The sequence below is a fragment of the Panthera uncia genome (genome assembly GCF_023721935.1).
Source record: "Panthera uncia isolate 11264 chromosome B2 unlocalized genomic scaffold, Puncia_PCG_1.0 HiC_scaffold_24, whole genome shotgun sequence".
In the NCBI taxonomy this organism is placed as follows: domain Eukaryota; kingdom Metazoa; phylum Chordata; class Mammalia; order Carnivora; family Felidae; genus Panthera; species Panthera uncia.
This window is the reverse complement of record NW_026057580.1, coordinates 86,109,062-86,130,287: the sequence shown is the minus strand read 5'-3', so window position 1 is coordinate 86,130,287 and position 21,226 is coordinate 86,109,062. Positions and strand designations below refer to the sequence as shown.

Genomic DNA, 21,226 nt, shown 5'->3' with positions numbered 1-21,226 from the left:
AAAAAAAAAAAAAAAAAAAAAAAAAAAAAAAAAAAAAAAAACTCCTAACCAGCCTGTGTCATCTCCACAGTAGGCCAAAATTAACTGAGAATAATTTTTTTTGTACAGGAAACGTTTTATATTTTTTTTAATGTTTATATATTTATTTTGAGAAAAAGAGAGAGAGAGAGAGCACAAGCAGGAGAGGGGCAGAAAGAGGGAAGGAGAGAGAGAATCCCAAGAAGGCTCCACACTGCCGGCACAGAGCCTGGCGAGGGGTTGGAACTCACAAACCGTGAGATCATGACCTGAGCCAAAATTAAGAGTCAGATGCTTAACCGACCGAACCACCCAGGCGCCTCAAATTGATAACAATTTTTGTGCTGACATGGCTCCTGGCCCCCAAAAGGGACGAGTGGCCCCTGGATGACGTGTGAAGGTAAATGCCTCATTAACTCAGCTGATACCTCAGTTTGATTCTAGAAATGAATAGACAGAATTTGGCTGCAGGGGTTTGTTCTTCGGAAAGAAGTCAGACGGAAGGAAAAGTTCCTATTTTTCTCTCTCCTCTTTCTGTTTCTCTTCTTGTCTGTTTTCTCCTTTGGATGCAGAGAAGCAAAGTCAAAATTGGGCAGTGGAACATAAAAGACGGCTGTCGCATCTCCCCAGCCCTGCAGCCGGGTCAGTCAGCCGGAGTGCTGTTGCACAATCAGATCATTTGGGGGAGTCTATGAAGAGTTCCATGACTAGGGTCTGCTGTTGACTGTGGTTGAGTTCTCCTTATGTTATTTCCTTTTTAGGCTTTGAAACCCAAAGCTTCCCAAGTGACCAGAGGGAATGAGGGCACGGGGCCCACACACCATGCTCTATGTCCACAGTGATTGCGGGTCTCACGGACTCACTGTACTCTACTCCAATGACTATCAGGATCATAAAGGATCCAGCTGGCCTTTGTCCTTGGAGGATAACTTCTAAGCCCTTGGAGTTTGCCAAGTGATAGAATTGTCTTTGTTGTGTATCTCTTCTTTGGGCTGTTGCTAATGTGTATCCCTTCCCTTTACGGCAATAAAACTGATAGTACATAGCACTTTCAGTGAGTTCTTGAGTCTTCCTAGTGAAATATTGAACCCAAAATGGTGGTGGGACCTCCGTATTTGCAGTTGGCTGGTCAGAAGGGAGGGTAGCTCTGAGGACATCCACCCACAACTGGTTCTGAAGTGAGGTCAGTTCTGTGGAGGTCTGACAAACGCACCGTTCTGAACCTTCCAGCCACGCCTGCCTTTGCCTGTCAGAAACTTAGCACCATAAGCTCAGCTTGTGTCACAGGAAATGCCCTGAGACATGTGTCACACCTGAATTGCCCTCTTTGTCTTCCCACTTGCCAGCCGTTCTGGTGAGCATCTTGGAAGATGTTCCAGTTTGTCGTAAACCCAGTGGGCACACTTAGGAAATAGCACTCCATGCCATTATTAAAAACACAATTAATAAAATAATCATAGGGGCTCCTGGGTGGCTCAGTCGGTTAAACGCCTGACACTTGATTTTGGCTCCGGTCATGATCTCACAGCTCGCCCGTCTCATGATGGGCTCCACAAGGAGCCTGCTTGGGATTCTTTGTCTCCCTCTCTCTCTCTGCCCCTCCCCCACTCGCACTCTCTTGGTCTCTCTCAAAATAAATAAATGTTAAAATAAATGAATAAAATAACCATAAGTGCTGAACGCCAACATTTGCTAGTTGCTTTTCGTGCACTATCACCGTCTTATGAACAGGCACAGTTCCCTTCTTTTTTACAGAAGAGGAAACTGAGACTCAGGTTATATAATTTGCCCAAGGTCATACATCCAGAGAAAGGAAAGGCCAGGATTTAAACCTTGTCTGTCTGACTCCACTACTTGAACTCTCAGGCTGAATGCTTTCAGATCATAGTGTCTCCAATCATTCCCACAAGAAGGTATATTTCTGGAACCTAACAGCACTCAATTTTGGTTTTTCAAGAAGCAGTTCCTGAGGGAACTCGGGTACAAGGAGACACTAGGAGAGAGGTGGAGAATTGAATCAGGGCAGGTAAGACAGCCCATAACATGGACTAACTAGCCTGTCACCACAAAGGTAATGGAACTGGATCCTGCCTGGCAACTCTTGAAGTTGTACTACAACTTCTGAGATACCTACAGAGGTTGTCCCCAACCTCGCAGGGGTATTTTGACACCAAATCCTGTCAGTCCATTGTTAAGAACATTCCATTCCAGCCTGCCCTGGGCATCATGGGATCTAATTGTAAACAGAGCCTGTGGGCAGTGGAAGAGAGCCTTCCCTCCATTGGAGTGGTCACACTTGAGAGGTTCTGGGGGGTGCTAACAACTTGAGTGACCCCTTTCTCATGGTTAAGGGTTCAGTGACACAGAAAGGGTCTACCTGTGCTGTCCAACACAGTAGTCAGGAGCCACATGGAACTATGTAAAATTAAGTAAAATTAGATAAAATTAAAAATTCATTTTCTCAACCACATTTCATATGTTTGTCAATCATATGTGGTTAGGGACTACTACATTGGAGAGTACAAATATAGAACATTTGCAATAATGATAAAAGTTCTATTGTTCTGCACTAGTCTGTGCTGTTATGTAAGAGGGTTTGGGGAATATCCCTTCTAGGAAGTAATTTAGCAACACACACACACACACACACACACACACACACACACATAAAACCTTGCAATTGTTTTTGTTATTATTATTCTTTTATCTTAGAGTGAGAGCTAGAGTGAGTGGGGGAGAGGGGCAGAAGGACAGACAGACAGACAGAGAGAGAGAGAGAGAGAAACACTCAGCATGGAGCCCAACATGGGGCTCAATCCCATGACCCTGGGACCGTGATCTGAGCCAAAATCAAGAGTCACACTCTCAACTGACTGAGCCCCCCAGGTGCCCCAGTTGTTTATACCTTTGACTGACCAACCCTAATTGGTCAAGGAACTAATCCTTGAACTATCTATGAGCCATCTATGAACAAAGATGTTCACTGTAGCATTATTTCTAATAACACATACATACAAAACCAGAAACAATTTAAATACCCAACATTTGGGGTGGGCTAATTAGATTGTGCTTCCATAAGTTGGAATGCTACCCATTAAAAATTAGATTTTAAAAAGTCAAATGAAGTGGAGAAATTCTTTTGGTATTGAAAGAGCAGACCTAGGCCCGCTGACTAGTGACTATGTCCCCGACATGGCCACAGAAAGAAGTTCCTGCTCAAACCTCAGAACACGCCTCCTCCCCTTTAGTAACTTACCGATTGATGCATTCTTCCGAAGTCTGAGGTGGGAGGAAGGGGAGTGTGAGAGGCGTGGAAAGTGTGAGTAGAAGAGGGAGGGCTTCTCTCAGGTAGGGGCCAGAGGCAGGAGCCTTCAACCCTGTCCAGGCTTAGAATGATCTGGGAGCATTTTACCCCTCCCCAAACCAATTAATCAGAGTCTCTGGGGATGGTGTTTGGTGCTAGGTATTTATCTAGCACAGCAAGGCTGACAGCCAATGGTTAATAGGTGACCAGTGAGAAACGTTCTGTATACACTGAGGCCAAACATGTTAGAGATCCTCAGACACAGTGGTTCTTAAACTTCAGGTGCATCAGAATCTCTTGGAAGACTTGTTCAAACACAGATTGCTGAGCACCACCCCCAGAGTTTCTGATTCAGTAAGTCCGTGACCACCAGGCTCAACATTTGCATTTTTAACAAGTTCCAGGTGACGCTGATAATTGGTGATCTGGGACCACACTTTGGCAGCCAATCAGCTGAGTCCATGACCCTTCCCCACCCAATCAGGTAAGGCCATGATCCCTATAAAACCTTTGTGCTTTTGAAACTTGCTCTCTCTCTCCGCCGGTATCTCACTGCTGCGTCAGTGCAGGTAGGAGATTGAGCTTGAGCTATCTCAAATAAAGGCTCTTTTGCTTTTGCATCGGACTCGGCTCCCTGGTGGTCTTTGGGGATCACGAATTCTGGGCATAACAGTATCAGGAGAAATGACAGAAGTAAAAAATAAAAATAACCGTGCACTATATTAAAACATTTATTACACAGTTTAAATATTTTTATCACTTACATATTTTACACATTTCCTATACCGATCATGTTACCCCTACAGTCATAGATAAAATTTTTTAAAGTACCCACATACACAAAATTTTTGAAGTCTTTAAAATCTTTATTTTCTTATCTAAGTCACTGATAACGCTCTTGAACGGATCATGAGTACGGGCTGAATTGAGAAGTGAGACACTGAAGATCTGCCCCCCCAAGTTCTTACCAGAATTTTTCAGGTTTGATTATTCAACCAATTTTAAATATTCCTATCTTAGTACCTAATCCATATTTCTTTATCTTGACCACAAGATGGTAACAAGACTTCCTTAACCAGGACTGAACTTGTTTGCTCATTGAATTTATTCAGCAAACATTTGTGGGGGAGCCATCCTCCCTCAAGCAGGCAGGGTCCCCCAGGTGTGCAAACAAACAAGAGGCAGACAAACATCTCTCCAAGCTGTAAGCTCAGCAGATGCCGCATCCTGGGCATGAGTAGGACAGCCCAACAGTCTCCCTGTCCCTTGTCCCCTGTCCCTCTTGGTTCCAGCCTACTGAATGTTCCCACCAGAAAGTCCTCTGGGTTGTGACACAAATGCTCTAAGTGCAAAGAGTGTCAATATAATAGTGTTCTCCTGATGGGCTCAAAGGAACAGCTTCAGCATTTAGGTTCTCAAGATCTCTTCAGGGAGCTTGGAGGAAATAAATCTGCATCCTTTTTTTTAGCTATTTAATCAACAATGTTCTGCATCACAGCTTATACTACATGCGCAAGAATACCATACCATCGAGACTTTCTTTATTTTAGACTTCACTTCTTAAACACAATGACACGATAGCATTTGTACAAGCAGATACTTGTCTGATGAATCACAAGTAGAAAAAAAAGAACTTCTCCAAGTATGAAACTTGCCTCCATTTCAGAGTCTACAGTAAATCTGTTTGATAGCCATTAACACTGTCACTGTGCTGAGGTTTGCTGACTCTTTTGCTTTGAACGCCTCCTCTACCAGCTACGCAATTCACTTACTCATAAAGAGCTATGCAGTTTACCAGCTATGCAGTTTACTAGCTATGAATTTGGCCATAAGGAGCTCTTCATGTACTCATCGTTGATTGATGGCTTGGTCTGTGCCAGGCATAGTAGTGAGTGCTAGACCTATAAAGTTGGATAAGATACAGTCCCTAGCCTCAAAGACGTTATAGTGGAGAAAGCCCAGGTTTATAATCAGTCATATTTCTCTGTGATGAATGTCATAGCAGAACCATAACATGATGCCATGGTGCACTGAACTCACGTTTTGCCACCCCTGGTCTCTCTTAACACCTAGAACTTAATTAATTTTTTAAGTAGTGTCCACACTAGGTATAAATCTCAGTCCAATAAATCAACAGTGTCATATATCAATTTGTCATTTTTTCATAGCAGTTATATATCAGTCTCTGAGTTCCTGTTCCACCAGAGTAAGGAGAAAGATAAGCAAGCTCAGTTCTTCCTAAATTTCCCCCACTCTTATTCCCTAGGGCTCTGTAATTGATTCCATGACAGGGGCATTGCTAAAGTACTAAGGTTGGATGGTGGGAGAGAGGTGACATCTGGCGTTTGGTTATTGGACACACAGTTTTCCATCAAAATATCCACTGTCTTGTTGACACAGTCCTTGGGTCCAGAGGCTCACTACTACATCTGGGCTGTGCTTAAGCACAGGAAACTTGACCTTAGCCTCCCAGGGTCCCATCTGTGCCAATCACAGCATAGCATTGCTATCTCAGGTGTTGCTGTCTCCCAGAGGTGCTGTTGAGAAGGCACAGGTACCTCCTTGGAGGACCCTCTCTCTAGCCTGAAAAAGTCCTCCTGCCTTTATGTCTTACCCAGATACTCTCTCTAGGCCCAAGGAGGACTGTGGAGCGCGGCCTTGTGTTTATAATAACCAGAAACACCACACTCATTTCTGGTTTCTGCGCTGCTGTTTCTCCCCAGTGACAACAAGCCCAGAGTCTACTTGGGAAAGGGGTGGCAGTGAGGAGGAACTGTCCCAGACACATATGGGAATACTCTGCTGAGTACTGCCGGCTCACACCTCCCACTGGCAGGCCTCCAGGAGAGCCTCCCTTGAGCTGACTGCCTACAGCCAAGAGGAGCCTCAAAAAGGAGATGCTTCCACGGCAGTCTTTCCTTGCTTCTGGATGTTGGTTCTGTCTGCCTTGCTTTATACTGTCCCTTCTCAGCCCTGAAGCACATCGCAATTACGGGGGAACTTAAAAAAATACTGATGCCTGTGATCCCCCTTCCAGAAATTCTCATTTAATCGGACTGTCATGGAAGCTGGCCACTGGTTTATTATTTTAAGCTCCCCAGAGATGAGCATTCAGCCAGAGGTAACCACTGGACCCTTGCTGCACCCATCCCGTCCTGGTTCCCCCAAGATCCATCTTACTATCCTGGCCCTTTGCCTCTCAAACTTTTCACATTACAGCATGCAGAGAAATGTGTGTGTGTGTGTGTGTGTGTGTGTGTGCACGCATGTGCACAATAGCCTAAGTAAACGAAACCACCTAAAGCCTCTGTACACCTAGAAGAGGTTTTAGTACACCATAGGGAGGGATGTAGTTCTTATCACCTGTCAATGGGTGGGAGGCAACCAGTGTGCCCACTGGGGTTGGGCAAGTCTGGATTAAGATAGGCATCCGCCCCTGGGGCGCCTGGGTGGCTCAGTCAGTTGAGCATCCGACTTCAGCTCAGGTTATGATCTCACAGTTGTTAGCTCAAGCCCCATGTCGAGCTCTGTGCTGACAGCTCAGGGCCTGGAGCCTGCTTTGGATTCTGTGTCTCCCTCTCTCTGCTCCTTCCCCGCTCATGCTCTGTCTCTCTCTGTCTCTCAAAAATGAATAAACGTTAAAAAAAAAATTAAAGGTAGTCATCTGCCCCTCAGTACACAACCTGTATATAATTCCCCTCAAAGCATATTCACATGTGTATTATACATGTGTCTCTGAATTGGGATATTTGCTCAATAACCTTTGAGGTCCTGCTATGTGTCACTAGCACTCAGCACAGGGAATGCAAAGATGAAAAGACTGTTGTCATCATGCAAGGGCTTCTAGTCTCTATTGGGATGAAGGTGTCTTATAGGCCAGTATCATTCAATACTTTACTGAGCCCAGTGAAAAGTGCATTCTCATTCAATTAGCTGTGTGTCCTTGGGCAAGTCACTTAGCATTTCTAAGGCTCTCTTTTTCTCATCTAGGAAATGAAAGGATTTTGCCAGATCTGGAAGATCCCTTTAAGCTCTCCATGTCTACTAATGATGGAGCAGGAAATCTGAGTTTGTTGAATAATTCCTCTGACTTCTATAACCATGAAAATCAGCTTATTAAAGCAGGGATCTGAACAGATATTTGTACAATCATGTTAATATTGGCATGATTTACAACAGTCAAAAGGTGGGAACAACCCAAATGTCCAACAAGTGGATGGATAAACAAAATGCCATATAAACATACAAAGGAATATTATCCAGACTTAAAAAGGAAGAAGATTCTAAGGGATATAGGAGAGCTGTTTCAAAGGGACACATGCACACAATGTTTATAGCAGGACTATCAACAATAGCCAAAGTATGGAAAGAGCCCAAATGTCCATCGATGGATGAATGGATAAAGAAGATGTGGTTTATATATATATACATTGGAATATTACTTGGCAATCAAAAAGAATGAAATCTTGCCATTTGCAACTACGTGGATGGAACTGGAGGATATTATGCTAAGCAAAATTAGTCAGAGAAAGACAAATATCATATCACTTCACTCGTATGAGGACTTTAAGACACAGAACAGATGAACATAAGGGAAGGGAAGCAAAAATAATATAAAAACAAGGAGGGGGACAAAACATAAAAGACTCTTAAATATGGAGAACGAACAGAGGGCTCCTGGAGGGGTTGTGAGAGAGGGAATGGACTAAATGGGTAAGGGGCACTAAGGAATCTACTCCTGAAATCATTGTTGCACTATATGCTAACTAATTTGCATATAAATTAAAAAAATTAAAATAAAAGATGGAAACAAGTACCCCCCCCCCCCCCCCCCCCACACACACAAAAGACTAGCTTTGTATGAATGAACAGTTTGAACATCCCTGCCTTGTCTTCAGAAAAACCCAGGGCTGACATAAGGAGGAACATTTGTCACTCGGTACCAATCTTGTAGGAGAACTACAGGGTCCCTTGGCTTTCTCATCCCCACACGTCCCATGCGTGGTTTGAGTTCCACTGCATTAAGAAGATCCACCACCTTTGTGACTTTTCCTGCCAGAAAGAGAGTCTCCAAAGTCAGACTGATACTCTGTGTCACAGTTGAAGAGAGCCCAGCTGGACCCACAAGCTGAGCCTTGCTATAATTCGCTGTCATGTGCTCTAACAGATGAGTGGCTCTGAAGAAACAGTCTAATAACCACAATATTTTAGTCACAGAAGACCTTGCCCTCATTCAGAACTACAAAACAAGCAATTCTCACTTGTGCTATCACATGCACATTGAACTTTGTAATAAATAGTTCACTACGCCAGTGTCTATGCTCAATAAAGGTTTGTGCATTTTCCTTCCAGAATGTACTTACCAAGAAACCAAAAGCCCCAACCCACGAGGACTTTGCATTTTTATTTACTTATTTATTTATTTATTTATTTTTAATGTTTATATATATTTGAGAGAGAGCGAGACAGAGATTGAGAGGGGGCGGGGCAGAGAGATGGAGGCACAATCGGAAGCAGGCCCCAGACTCTGAGCTGCAGAGCCTGGAGCAGGGCTGAAACCCACAACCAGTGAGGTCTTGAGCAGAAGTCCCACGCTTAACCCACTGAGCCACCCAGGCTCCTCCGCCACCCGTGAGGGCTTTCTTAGACACAAAGCTTTGAGTCCTTGACTTTTGAATCAACACCTAAATTCTACCCTGTGTGTTATCATCTCTGCCTGAAACTTGCTATGGCAAGTGTTTTTCTGATCAGTATAATTTCTTCTAGGAGTTACAAAAATGTTAATAAGGAATTAAACATATTCAAGGAGATGTCACTGTGCACATACACTTACATACAGACTTACATGGGTATATCATTTTTTACCTTTTATTTTTAAAACCCTAACTCTCCTGAAAATAAAAGAAAAATTCTTCTTTGAGAAAATGTTGAGAGTAATAAATTAGAAAACAAAATGCATTAATTCCATCAAACCGAGGAAACCACTTTTACCTTTTGGTACACATTTTCCCAGTCTTTGAGCTACCTGTATATTTAGTTATATTTTTACTTCATAGTTCCTAGTATTATATTATTATAAATTATATTATAATTTATATATGATATTATATACTTATATATATTATATTGCATTATAAACTTACATTCACTTAATTATATTTCATGACTTTCTCTGTATTGCTATTTCTCTAAAACATGATCTTTAATTACTGCATAGTATCCCATTTTAAATACAAGTTACCATAATTCAGTAGTCAATCCTATTTCTGGAAACTTAGTATGTCCAATTTCTTTGCTATTCTCGCTATTGCCAGGGTGCCCATCTTTGTCCTCTTTTCTGGTAATGTCCTCAGGGTAAATTCTTAGAAATGTAATTTTGGGGTCAAAATGTAGGAGTATTTTGATGATTTTTTATTTATCGTAGTAGCTTTAAGGTTGGAGAAATTGGGATTCAAAGCCACTCTTTCCATTTACAAGCTATGGGACTTTAAGGCGAATTACTTCTATACATTACGTCTATAAATGACTTCAGCAGTTTCATCTGTAAAATGGGAATAATACAACAGAATTAGTTGTAGCAATTTATACTTCCCTGAGCAATATGTATGAGAAAGTTAGATCTCACACTCTTGCTAATCTTTTTTTTTTCTTAATTTTTACCTTGTCCAGTAGAGTAAATTAAAATTAAACTTAATCATTTTTATTGTAAGAATGTTGAGTATTTTTAGGTTTTTAATTATTTAAAATTTTGCCCATTAGTTGCCCATTCCTATTTTGTATTGGCGTATTTAACTTTTTTTTAATGTTTTTATTTAAATTTCAGTTGGTTAACATACAGTGTAATATTGGTGTACAATTTAGTGATTCGACACTTCCATAGAAACATTATATTCCTTATAATTATATATTATATATGTATACATAACATTTTTACTTTTTGGTAGCCAAATCTATCTTTTATTTTTATTTTATAATCCTACTTTAGATTATTATAATTCTATTTTATTTAAATTTTATATTTAATTATTTAAGAGCAATTTATCTGGGAGGTTAATCAAACTAATGAAAACATAGCAATAAGTCAGAATCCCCGCACTTTGGGGACTTTTGAGTCACAAACACCCAGGTCTTTTGGTCTTTGGGTCAAATTTATGGTTTATCCTTGCTTCTGCCTAGTTGACTGTCAGAGCTAATGGGTCAGCAACACAGACTGTGATCTTCTGGGTTCTTGCTAGAGATGCAAACTGTGAGCTCTGGCTGTTAACTTGTAACAGAAGCTGTTACCTTGTAACTGAAAGCACTGGCTAGTCTGAAAATGTCAGTTCTTTCAGAATTAATTTATGAATTCCAATCAATGTTCAAACACTGTCATATGTTTTTACTTAACTATGGTACTAGTGTTTATCTGGAAGGACAAGTGGGCAGAAAGAGATAGAAATTCTTGGCAAAAGATTCGCATTCCCCGATATTCAAAATTCCTATAAAATTACAATAAATGTAGAAGCACAGTACTGGAGGGGCGCCTGGGTGAATTAGTTGGTTAAGCGCCTGGCTCTTGCTTTTGGTTCAGGAATATACAACCAAGTCAATGACTTCCTCAAGTTTAAGTATACCTGTAAACTGAGAACTCAGTATTCCCAGCTCTCCAGTGATCTTTCAGACCTTGCCTGCTATTATTTCTTTCCATGTGTTGTCCAGTCACAGGTCCCAAGACATGACTTGTTTTGGCTATTTACTTGTAGTGTATTCTATTGATTCCACCTTCTCTGCCTCCTTCACCATCTAAACTGTACTTTTTGTTCAGATTCCAAATTAAGATTCATTCAATCCATTTCCAGAGAGTGGGGAAATCTAGCCTATAATGCTTTTCACGGCACTATCATAATTGGCTCTCGATTCTATTCTGCCTACAGACACGTCTTATGTTCTTGTTCTTGGTGGGGCTTCTCACTTCTTTATCACCGTTCACCCCGCTCTGAGCTCTCTAGGCAGTAACCATTTTGATGACTAAGGCAGGCTATGATTCCAGTTGACTATTCCAGTTTTCATACCTTCTGGTCTGGTGATGGCTGGAATGAACAATGGCACAGAGTGGATGAGACGTTCTGCTTCACTGGAGTTCAGTGGTGTCATTTCTTCATGCCATAGCAACGCTCCACTGACGGAGTTGCCTGGACACTGCCCCAGGTGACTGCCATATACCTGTTTTTGTTCCTCCACCTTCCTTCTTTTTCATGAACGGGATCTGATTTTTTGCTAAATGGCTTGTTCCTTCAAGTACAGCCACAGTAAGAGATGTTCTTTGCCAGAGCAGTATGAGATGTTGATCCAGGAGAGGACTTAGGCCACCAGCAAAGCTTTTAAAAATCCTTTTATGGAGGCACCTGGGTGGCTCAGTCGTTTAAGCGTCTAACTCTTGATCGCGGCTCAGCTCATGATCTCCCAATTCGTGGGATTGAGTCCGCATCAGGGTCAGTGCTGACAGCTCGAAGCCTGTTTGGGATTCTCTCTCTCCCTCTTTCTCTGCTCCTCCCCAGCTCATGCGTGCTCTGTCTCTCACACACACAAAATAAATAAATAAAACTTAAAAAAACATTCAAAAAATCTTTTTATTGCCTCAGCTCTGGGCCTCTGGGAAAATAAAAGGAAGAGTGCAAACGGCAAGAAAAATGAAACGTTTTCATATTTTCTTTAAAAGTGCTTATTTGTGGTTGATGCTGTTATATGCCACATCACTCTTGACCACCACATTCACGGCAGTTTGCACTATCTTCCTTTGGAGCTTTAACAAATTTATTAAATAAAACTTGCCCTTAGGTTGCTTTAGCTTACCTCTTCCTGGCTTTAATTAGATGTGATCCTGTAATATTTAATGGAAATTTATTTTATTAAAGTATAATCTAATCGAATAATGAAAATGGTTTGACCAGAATACTCACACATAATGTTGTCTTACTCTTTCTTTATTATCGTGTCTTAAAATATTTAGTGATCATACTTGCCTCACATTATGAAATTTTTTCAGATGTTTCTGAAACTGCTGGATACGCAGTAAAGCGGCTGGATACATATTTTCTCACTTGACGTATCTTCTATTCCCTTATGATGTCTAAGATCATAAATAATACATCCATTGTTTATGTGAGAAGAAGTTGCAAGGTTGCTACTTAAAGATGTTACATTGTTGCCAAAGAGATATTATTTTCTTAAATATTTAGAAAAACTAAGGATCAAAAACTATACTTTAATCTGAGGATGTACATAAGAGATTATAATTTGAGAACTGTTTCGTTTTTCCCAGAGGTAGAATTAGGTAAATATCGGGGAATTTACACATATGAGAAGATTTCCAAGTACTTAGTTTATTTTCCTTTTTTTTTTTTTTCCCATTGATAGCCATTCAATGGACAGTGCCTTCTGCTTGGCGTATCTTTTAATCTTGGAGTTTAGAGAATTGTGGGTTTTTTCCTTTCCTTTTCTATTTTTTTTTTTTAAGTCTTACTCTTCACAAGGAAGTCAGAAGTGTGACAAGAAGGTGTGATTTTTAATTTACACCAGAGTCTCGCAAATAATGACTTTTCACACGGAGCTACTGCTGCTTAGCCTAGGGAAGGAGCTTTGTGGCTACTGTTGTCTTAGCAAATTAAATCCACTGCTGTAATTCAGCAAGACGTCCTTCTATATTTAACCCTTGTTTTCGGCTTTGCAGCTTGGTGTTTGTGAATGCTTATTACTTTGTAGTGGACTTGTCTTCTAGGAAATGGATTTTGAAGGCTGTTACCTCTTCAGATTGTGCGGAGTATGAAAGGTAAACATGTTTTCCCTTTCCACCATGCTAACTGCGATGTTGGAAATTATAACTGATTCAAATGCACAAACATGAAAAATACAATAATAACAATTTTGAGAACTTCTAGCGATAAAATTTACATGCACGATCTAATAAAAATTTCTATCTTTCCTTAAGGCTCCAATTTCTCTAAGAGAAGCTTTGTCCTGTCTTTATAGAAGAGCCAGGGTCTTACTGAACACCTACCTCATTTAGATCAAGAGTTAAAATAGGAAGTAATGTTAAAAGATGAAAAGTTTTAAGTTTTTTCAGTTCCTAAGTTTTTTCAGTTCCTCCCCAGTCCATTTAAAGTAATTTGGATTGAATTATAAAACACAGGGAATGAGCTGCGAAGAGAAATTTTAAAAATTATTGAAATTGCTATACTTTTAGGAGGTTTCCTAAACAGTTGCAGAAGAATAGTGGCCTGTAAAAATAACTGAACAGTAAAGGAACATAACTTGCAAACTTTGTATGCACACACTCATTTCTGATTATTAAAGCACTTAGTTATTTTCCCACTTTGGAATTTGCCCAACACAATTTTTTTTTTAAGTTTTCAATCAATGTGCTCATTTTTCCTAGTTATCTTACCAAGCATAAAGTTCTAGCACTGAATAGAATATAGAAGAGTATTAATGGAAGGAAGGAAAGAAACATTCAGATTCTTCTGAGAAATCTGGCTTCTACTTCCTCCTCCTGCTAAAACAAAGTCCTCAGAAACACTACAAGCTAGCTCTCTTTCCTAGCTGGGAACATCAAGGGGTTAAACAATCTTGGTTTGCTAAGAATCTTGTCAGGCTTTTATCTGCTCCTTCCTCCCTTCCTCCCTGCCTCCCCTGCCCACCCCTTTTGTAAATGTCAACCACTTCCTTATGAGCCTAGTAGTGGTGAATTTCACACCTTTCTTTTCTTTGTGAAGAAACCTGGGTGTTAATGGTACAGGATTGGGTACCATTGTACGGCTTTGGCTGTCTGTTAGTAAAGCTGAGGGATGCCTGTGGAAAAAAAGTAGGAGAAGGTGAAGAAATTTGAGAAATGAGACTAGGAAATAGGTTCAAACCGGTCTCATTTTTTTAAGAGAGTATTTGTTTTATTAGTAGCTTTTAGATGTGTATTCGGAAAAGAGTAATTTTCAAGAAGCTTAGTATTGAGAGTTTAAGAGTCTGGCAGAGGGAGGAGCTGAGATTAGAGAGCTGATTGGAAAGCAAAATAAAAATAAAAGAACAACAATCAGAGAAAAACTGAAGAATCCTTCTCTGACCTTTTATTCTACAGGTGTATTTACAGGACACAGCAATGGAAACTTGGTCAGTTGATCAGGTCTGCAGTTGGTTGGTGGAGAAAAACTTAGGAGAGCTAGTTCGTAGGTTTCAAGGTGAGTTGTTTACACTTTGAAAAAATCTTAACACAGCAGCCTAAATATTGAGTGTCCTCTATTAACTGCTAATTACTCTCGTTGCCTAATGCATGTGAATGGGGGTGTGGAGTCCTTGCAGTAGGGAATTTTCCTCTTTCTACTGACCGTGGTAGAGTTTGCATTTGACCTAGCATCCAGAGGAGAATGTAGTATTTCAAAAAGAGCTCAAATAAAACAAAGTATTAAGAGTTAAAATACATATTTGATGTATGCATTTGGCAATTGCTTGTATCTTTAATGCAGCATGTGTTCTGTTTGGTGTGGGATTTACAAGTTTTGGATATTGCCTGGGTGGTACTAGTAAGAATGATTCTCTGAGAAGATTTTTTTTTTCCTTATAAAAACAATGCCTGTTACAGAGAAATTGGAAGGGGCAGGCCTTAATGTGGAAGTAAAAAGTGTTATCGCGACTCCATGTTCTGAGACTTTCTTAGGAGCAGAGAGCAAGTGGGAATGATGCGGTATCAGCGTTCTATCTTTGTAAAAATAGAGATAATTTTGTAACTTCAGAGGACAGGTTTAAAGGATCCTTTTAACCCCAGATACAATTTTGCTCGTTCAGAGTGCTGTGTGTTATTACAATGCTTTACCAGGCAAGCGTGCAGAAACATTTTTTTTTTCTTTTTCCCAGAGGAAGAAATAAGTGGGGCTGCTCTTCTAGCACTTAATGATCGGATGGTTCAGCAACTGGTAAAGAAAATTGGGCACCAGGCTGTTCTGATGGATTTAATTAGAAAATATAAGCAGAAGAGCCAAAGACTGGAGCCCCCTGGAAGCCCTAGAGAAACAGCCCCTCTCCAGCGAGCAAAAGCTGTCTCACCGTAAGTCTGGTCCTGAATGACCTTCGTGTTGAGGCTGTGCTTTCCCCAAGCACAACGTTTGGGGTTTAAAACTCTGAAAACTGGGACCATTTTCAGCTAGATGGTGTGTACAGTATTTCTAATATCTGCATCAAGGACACTTTCGCAAAGTTTTATGAATCAAGATACTTTTTTTTTTTTAATGCGCCACTTTTAAACACTGACTCCAGTTGTTAGGGAAGTCCTGTAAACCGGGCGTTCCTATACAGAAGGCTCTGTAGCAGGTGGTTGAAGTGTCCATACAGCACTAGTGTGAATGGGCTCCTGAAGCTTGGGTCTTAAAATCAGGTTTGGGGAAAGGTATCTCTTACTGTTCCTTTGCTTTTCCTTTGCCAAGGATTTCTTATAGTGACTAATTTATAATCTCCTCTAGAGGCTTGCACGGTATAATTTGCTAAAGACTCTTGCCACAATGAGTTTTCTAATTTCTCCCTAGAATGCTAAATGCTAAGATCACATCCCACAAAAATCATGTAGAAAAAATTGTGGTGCCTTTGAGGTTCAGGGATGGTTTTGTTTGTTTGTTTGTTTGTTTGTTTTTATCACTGACTAATGCAGTGAAAAGGAATGATAGCAGGAATTACAAAATTAGGATGTTCACTTTACAAATCTACGCCCCAGGATCATTTCAAGCATTCTGACTTGTTTTTTTTTCCCCATATTTTGAGACTTTTTGCAGTTTCTAGTATTAAATAATTATTCATTAATTTTTAACAGAAGATTATGATGTTGATGAATACCATTCTATGTCTTTAGTTTTTCAGATCGTATCTATAATAATATGTATTCCTGTCTTGTTCTTTGATAGGGAATACAATGTTAGGGAGACGTGGCCTAAGTAACTTTATTTCTAGAATATTTGGTTATTTGGAACATGGAGGGGAAAAGGTAGTCTTGAAGGAATGGTCCACGATCAGCCTGAAGATTCTACCATCTGATTTATTTGAAGGATTTCTCTTAAACGTTCTTTTGACATATCTATGTAAAATCACACTCACAATATGTGACTTTTGATGAAGTTCCCATTGTATGCTTCTATTCCTTTCCAGCAAAGCGTGGGTGTGAACCTCAAACAGCTCACAAAGTAATTCCCAGCATTCTTGGATGAGTTGGACTTTTGAGCTGGAAGTTCCCTTCAGTTGACTGGAATCTTGATATTGCTTTAGGCACAGCTTGGAAGAAAACAGACAGCCTTGTTTCCGTTACAAATCAGTTTACAGTGTTCTCTAGTAAATGAGAACTAGCAGGACTTCCAGGAAATCTGGGCTTAATTCCTGGTTCTACCACTGCCTTGCATTAAGTTAAATGTTGATACTCCTGTTGCTTCTTCTGTAGGTTGTGAAAAGTAATTCAGTACCTAACTTCATGTTAATTCACTGATGTTGGTTGTAACCTAAGCTTTGAGAAAATCTTTCCTCCTTCAAATAGTCTCATTTCTTTGTTAACCTGGTTAAGGAAGCCAGTTTCAAATATTGCCAAGACTTGGAACACTGGTAGTCCAGGGATTTTTGAGTGGGGGCTTTTCACTCTACCCAGGAAGTAGCTTATTCACTTTAAGGATTGGTTAAATTAATCTGGTACAAAACCACAGTTGCTGGTGGGGTTATTGGTTATATTTGGTTTAAACGCTTATTGGCTATATTTGGTTATTGTCAAATATGTTGTCATTTGACAAATGTATTATCACATGGGAATCATGATAATGAAGAGTGGCATGAGAATATGCTATTTAATTAAACCCTTTCAGGAAGTGCCAAATAAAGAAAGGAACTTGGTGCACTAGAAAGAACCCTAAAGCTGGGTATCAAAACACTTGATTTCAGACCTCTCTTCTGATGATAGCTACTCCTCTAACCTTGGAGATTTGCTTGGCTTTTTTAATTTTAATTTTAATTTTTTTGGAGTAAAGATTACTTTTTTAATATGAAATTTATTGTCAAATTGGTTTCCATACAACACCCAGTGCTCATCCCAACAGGTGCCCTCCTCAATACCCATCACCCACCCTCCCCTCCCTCCCACCCCCCATCAAGCCTCAGTTTGTTTTCAGTTTTTAAGAATCTCTTATAGTTTGGCTCCCTCCCTCTCTAACTTTTTTTTTCCTTCCCCTCCCCCATGGTCTTCTGTTAAGTTTCTCAGGATCCACATAAGAGTGAAAACATATGGTGTCTGTCTTTCTCTGTATGACTTATTTCACTTAGCATAACACTCTTTCCAGTTCCATCCACGTTGCTACAAAAGGCCAGATTTCATTCTTTCTCATTGCCACGTAGTATTCCATTGTGTATATAAACCACAATTTCTTTATCCATTCATCAGTTGATGGACATTTAGGCTCTTCCCATAATTTGACTATTGTTGAGAGTGCTGCTATAAACATGCTTGGCTTTTTTTAGATTCAACTGCAAAATGAAGTGGGCAGAATGAATAATGCTTAAGACTCCTTCTGAAGAGTCTATAGTGGCATTCTATATTGGAGATTGCAGATGGGTTTCGATGTGAGTGCAGATTTCTTTTAGTGGCTGATGGTTGTCTAGTATGTTATGTTGAACAGTATTTGTAGGCCACATCTGGAAAGGATATTTGGCATCCTATTTAGATGTGAGCAAATCATAGGAATATGTACTAGGTAGGAGTATTTACAGTTGCTCTTTGGTTGTTGTTCTTGTTGGAGCTGGTAGAAGAATCACAGGCCGCCGGAAAGTTCGAAAACCGAGCTCAGCTCCCGGCTCTGCTATTCAGTAGCTTGTGGTGGTGAGCAACTTGCTTTTCCTTCTGGGCTTCAGTTGTATCACCCATAAAGGGAGGGAGTTAGTGGACTGTGGTTTGAAAGGTGTTACATTTCACAGATAGTACGCGATCTCCCAAAATGGCAGAGAGTGGAGAAGCAATTGGATGGAGTTAATCACTTTTTTTTTTTTTTTTTGCAGGCTAAGGATATTAACCCGTAAGGATATGTTCAGTTATCACCATCATTTCAAAGAGGACTAGATTGCTGTAACACTATTTATAAATATGACCAGTTGATGAGAAAAGCATTGTGAAGTGGTGTCAGCCTGCCTCCTGGCACATATGAACCACTGCGTGAGATGACTCCAGTGCTCCAGTGTTACTTTAATTTTTTATTTTTTTCCGTTCTCTTAGTCATACCCCTAACGTGGAGCTTGGAGGTGGACACAGATTATGGTGTCGTTATGGGCTGTCTTCTACCCTCCGAGCTGCCATGAGATCCAGTGGTTGTGGCTCCCGTTGAACAGCTCCTAACCCAACTCTTCTTTCTTGGTGACAGGGATGAACAGTCCTCTAGCCCAGCCAACCGTGGGAAGCACACACCATCTTTCTATCCAGCTGAAAACCTTGATAATGGAGTAATTGACCAAAGAGTACTGAAGCAGAGGTGGGGTTGCTAATTTCTAAACATTTTAAAGCCAAATGATAATATTTGTCTTTATATTTTGAGATTTCATCTGTTTAGATGTATTTCGAAAGTGGAAACTTTTCGTTTTGCTGCAAGGGAATCTTTTATCAAGTGATGAAGAGATTTGGTAAAAGGTGACGATGAAAATTTATGATCTTTATATTGAAAAAGTGAAGTTTTGAGATGATACCAAGCATCTTTCAAGTACATGTTGAGGAGAAAGAAGATTTCTCTGTCATAAACTGGGGTGATTGGCAATAGCCACGAAAACAGAATTTATTTAGTGAACCGTGTCCTCTAGCATATGCCTTTTGTGGAGTCTTTGTTTTGGCTCTGAATTTTGTAGTTGTGGTTGTTTTTAACTTTACTGCTCTTGATGGAGACACTGCTTTGGTAAACACTTCCTTTTATTCCTACGTTGGATTTTATGTGGTAGTGTATTTCAATATATGGGCTACGTTGGAACAAAGGGAAACTATAGACCTAGAGAACTAGACCCAGGAATATGAGAGTCAGACATAGTTCTGGGGGCAGTTGCAGGTAAGATGTGGTGCAAAAGTCATGACAGCCTATACAGCATTTCCGGTTCCTGGTCTATGTGGTTCATGCACTAGTCGTGATGCATATGGTTTTCAGCCACCGACCAGCAAATGTTTTCCTTTAAATGTACTGTCATTGAAGGGAGAAGATGTCAACTTGCGTAGGAGAATAATTAGGCAATAATCAAGCCGGGGTGTGGCCCTTTATAGTTTTCACAAAACTTTTACATTACTAACTTCTTTAGTCCACAGCAGTCTTGCAGGGTGGTCGTTAGTCTCTCTTTTTTGTAAATCAATAAAAAGATTTAGAGAAGTCAAGAGGCTTCTGGAGAGTTTTCCCTAATATGCTATTCTCACCTCAGGCAGGATCTAGGGCCATCAGGACAGGACCTCAGGGGACGAAGGGCTGCAGCCTCAGACCTCAGGTGCCCGGTCCCAGTAATTCCTCAAAGGCAGGAAAAAGCTGCACCTTTGATCAGGAGCGCTTGCAAAATGGGCCTCTGATCTGGGGTGCCCTCTCTGTCCTCTTTCCTTCTTCACTGTCTTCAACCTTGTGTCCCATCCCTGGGCACAGAGACCCCAGCTCCTGAAGATCTCTCAGCGTTAGGGCCCATCGCCTCCTGTCTGGGGTGGTGAACAAGAAGGTGGAAGGCAATGACCTAGGTGAGACTTAGTCCCGATGGTCTTCCTATGGTTCAGAAGATGTAAATCCATTTTAAAGGTGGCTTCATTCTCCTGCTTTCTGCTCATGGGTGCTTGTTGATTTCAAGGGCTTTCCTTTGATGTGGCTCTGGGTGTATGGACTAAGCCATGAGTTCTCAACTACTCCTTCCGTTAGCTTTAGCCCCCAAAAGCAGCAGCCAGTCCCTTCTATAACTGTTCAGGTGTGAGTAGACAGAAGAGGAGAGATGATTAGACCCAGTAGTGTGACCCTAGTACCACGGTGAATCAGTATCCAAATCTGCACGATGGGAATAATAACAATAATACTTTCTTCATGGTACTTTTGTGAGAACCATCATCTAACCATGGATAAAGCCTGCCAAGTGCTGAGCACTGTGGAAACACATGGGAAATACTCAGTGTAGCACAATCACCGCTCCGGGAGCACTGTTCCAGGTAGTATTGCCACTTGCCATAGGACTTTTCTCTCTCTACTTGCTGCCAGTGGGAGGTGAGGACACAACCTTTTATGGGTTCTGTAGGTCTTTTCTCTTTTTCTAGGCCTTCTCGTGACATTTCATCCTCATAATGGTTCTGTGATACCTGCAGGGCACGATGATTATTGCATTTTTTTCACACGGTTGGTCAAAGGAAAACTTCCTGGACCTCATGGTAATTCTCATTCTTCATAGAACTCGGCAAGGGGGAGAAAGAAACAGACCTGACTGAGAAATGGAAAGAAATAGGAGGGTTTGGAAACCAGAGCCAATATTCCTAGACCTTTTTCTGTAATCAGTAAGTGTCTCCTAAGCTATGTGACTGCCCCTCACTATCCACAAGCACCTCAGATTTACATATGTTCAAAAAATGAACTCGTGTCCCCTGCCTTAGTATGTATTTGAGTGCAAGAGACACAAATCCACTCAAACTAACATAAGACAAGGGGAGTTTATTGTAATAAAAACATTTCACAACACACAAAGGCAAAACATGTAAATTCTCTGGGCCTGGAGGAAGCTGTCCTTGTTCTCACGGAGCCATGCGATGTCCATCTCTGTCTCTGTTCTGCTTTCCTTGTCTGCCTCATTCCCTTGCTTCTCCCTAGGAGGGTGGATTTATCCTACTACTCATGGCTGCTGTGCCGTGTGCAGACTGGCTGGCATATGACTACCTTG

General features: G+C 40.8%; 1 protein-coding gene across 1 annotated transcript in view; it reads left to right on the top strand.

The window, feature by feature from the left end:
• The first annotated feature begins 14,416 nt into the window (after nt 1-14,416).
• Nucleotides 14,417-21,226, top strand: part of SAMD3 (sterile alpha motif domain containing 3) — a 56,858-nt gene continuing 50,048 nt past the window's right edge. The window contains exons 1-3 of the mRNA XM_049654339.1: nt 14,417-14,529; nt 15,203-15,394; nt 18,717-18,828. Of these exons, the coding sequence (XP_049510296.1) occupies nt 14,451-14,529; nt 15,203-15,394; nt 18,717-18,828 (383 nt within the window). The 5' untranslated portion in view covers nt 14,417-14,450. The remainder of the gene's footprint in view (nt 14,530-15,202; nt 15,395-18,716; nt 18,829-21,226) is intronic.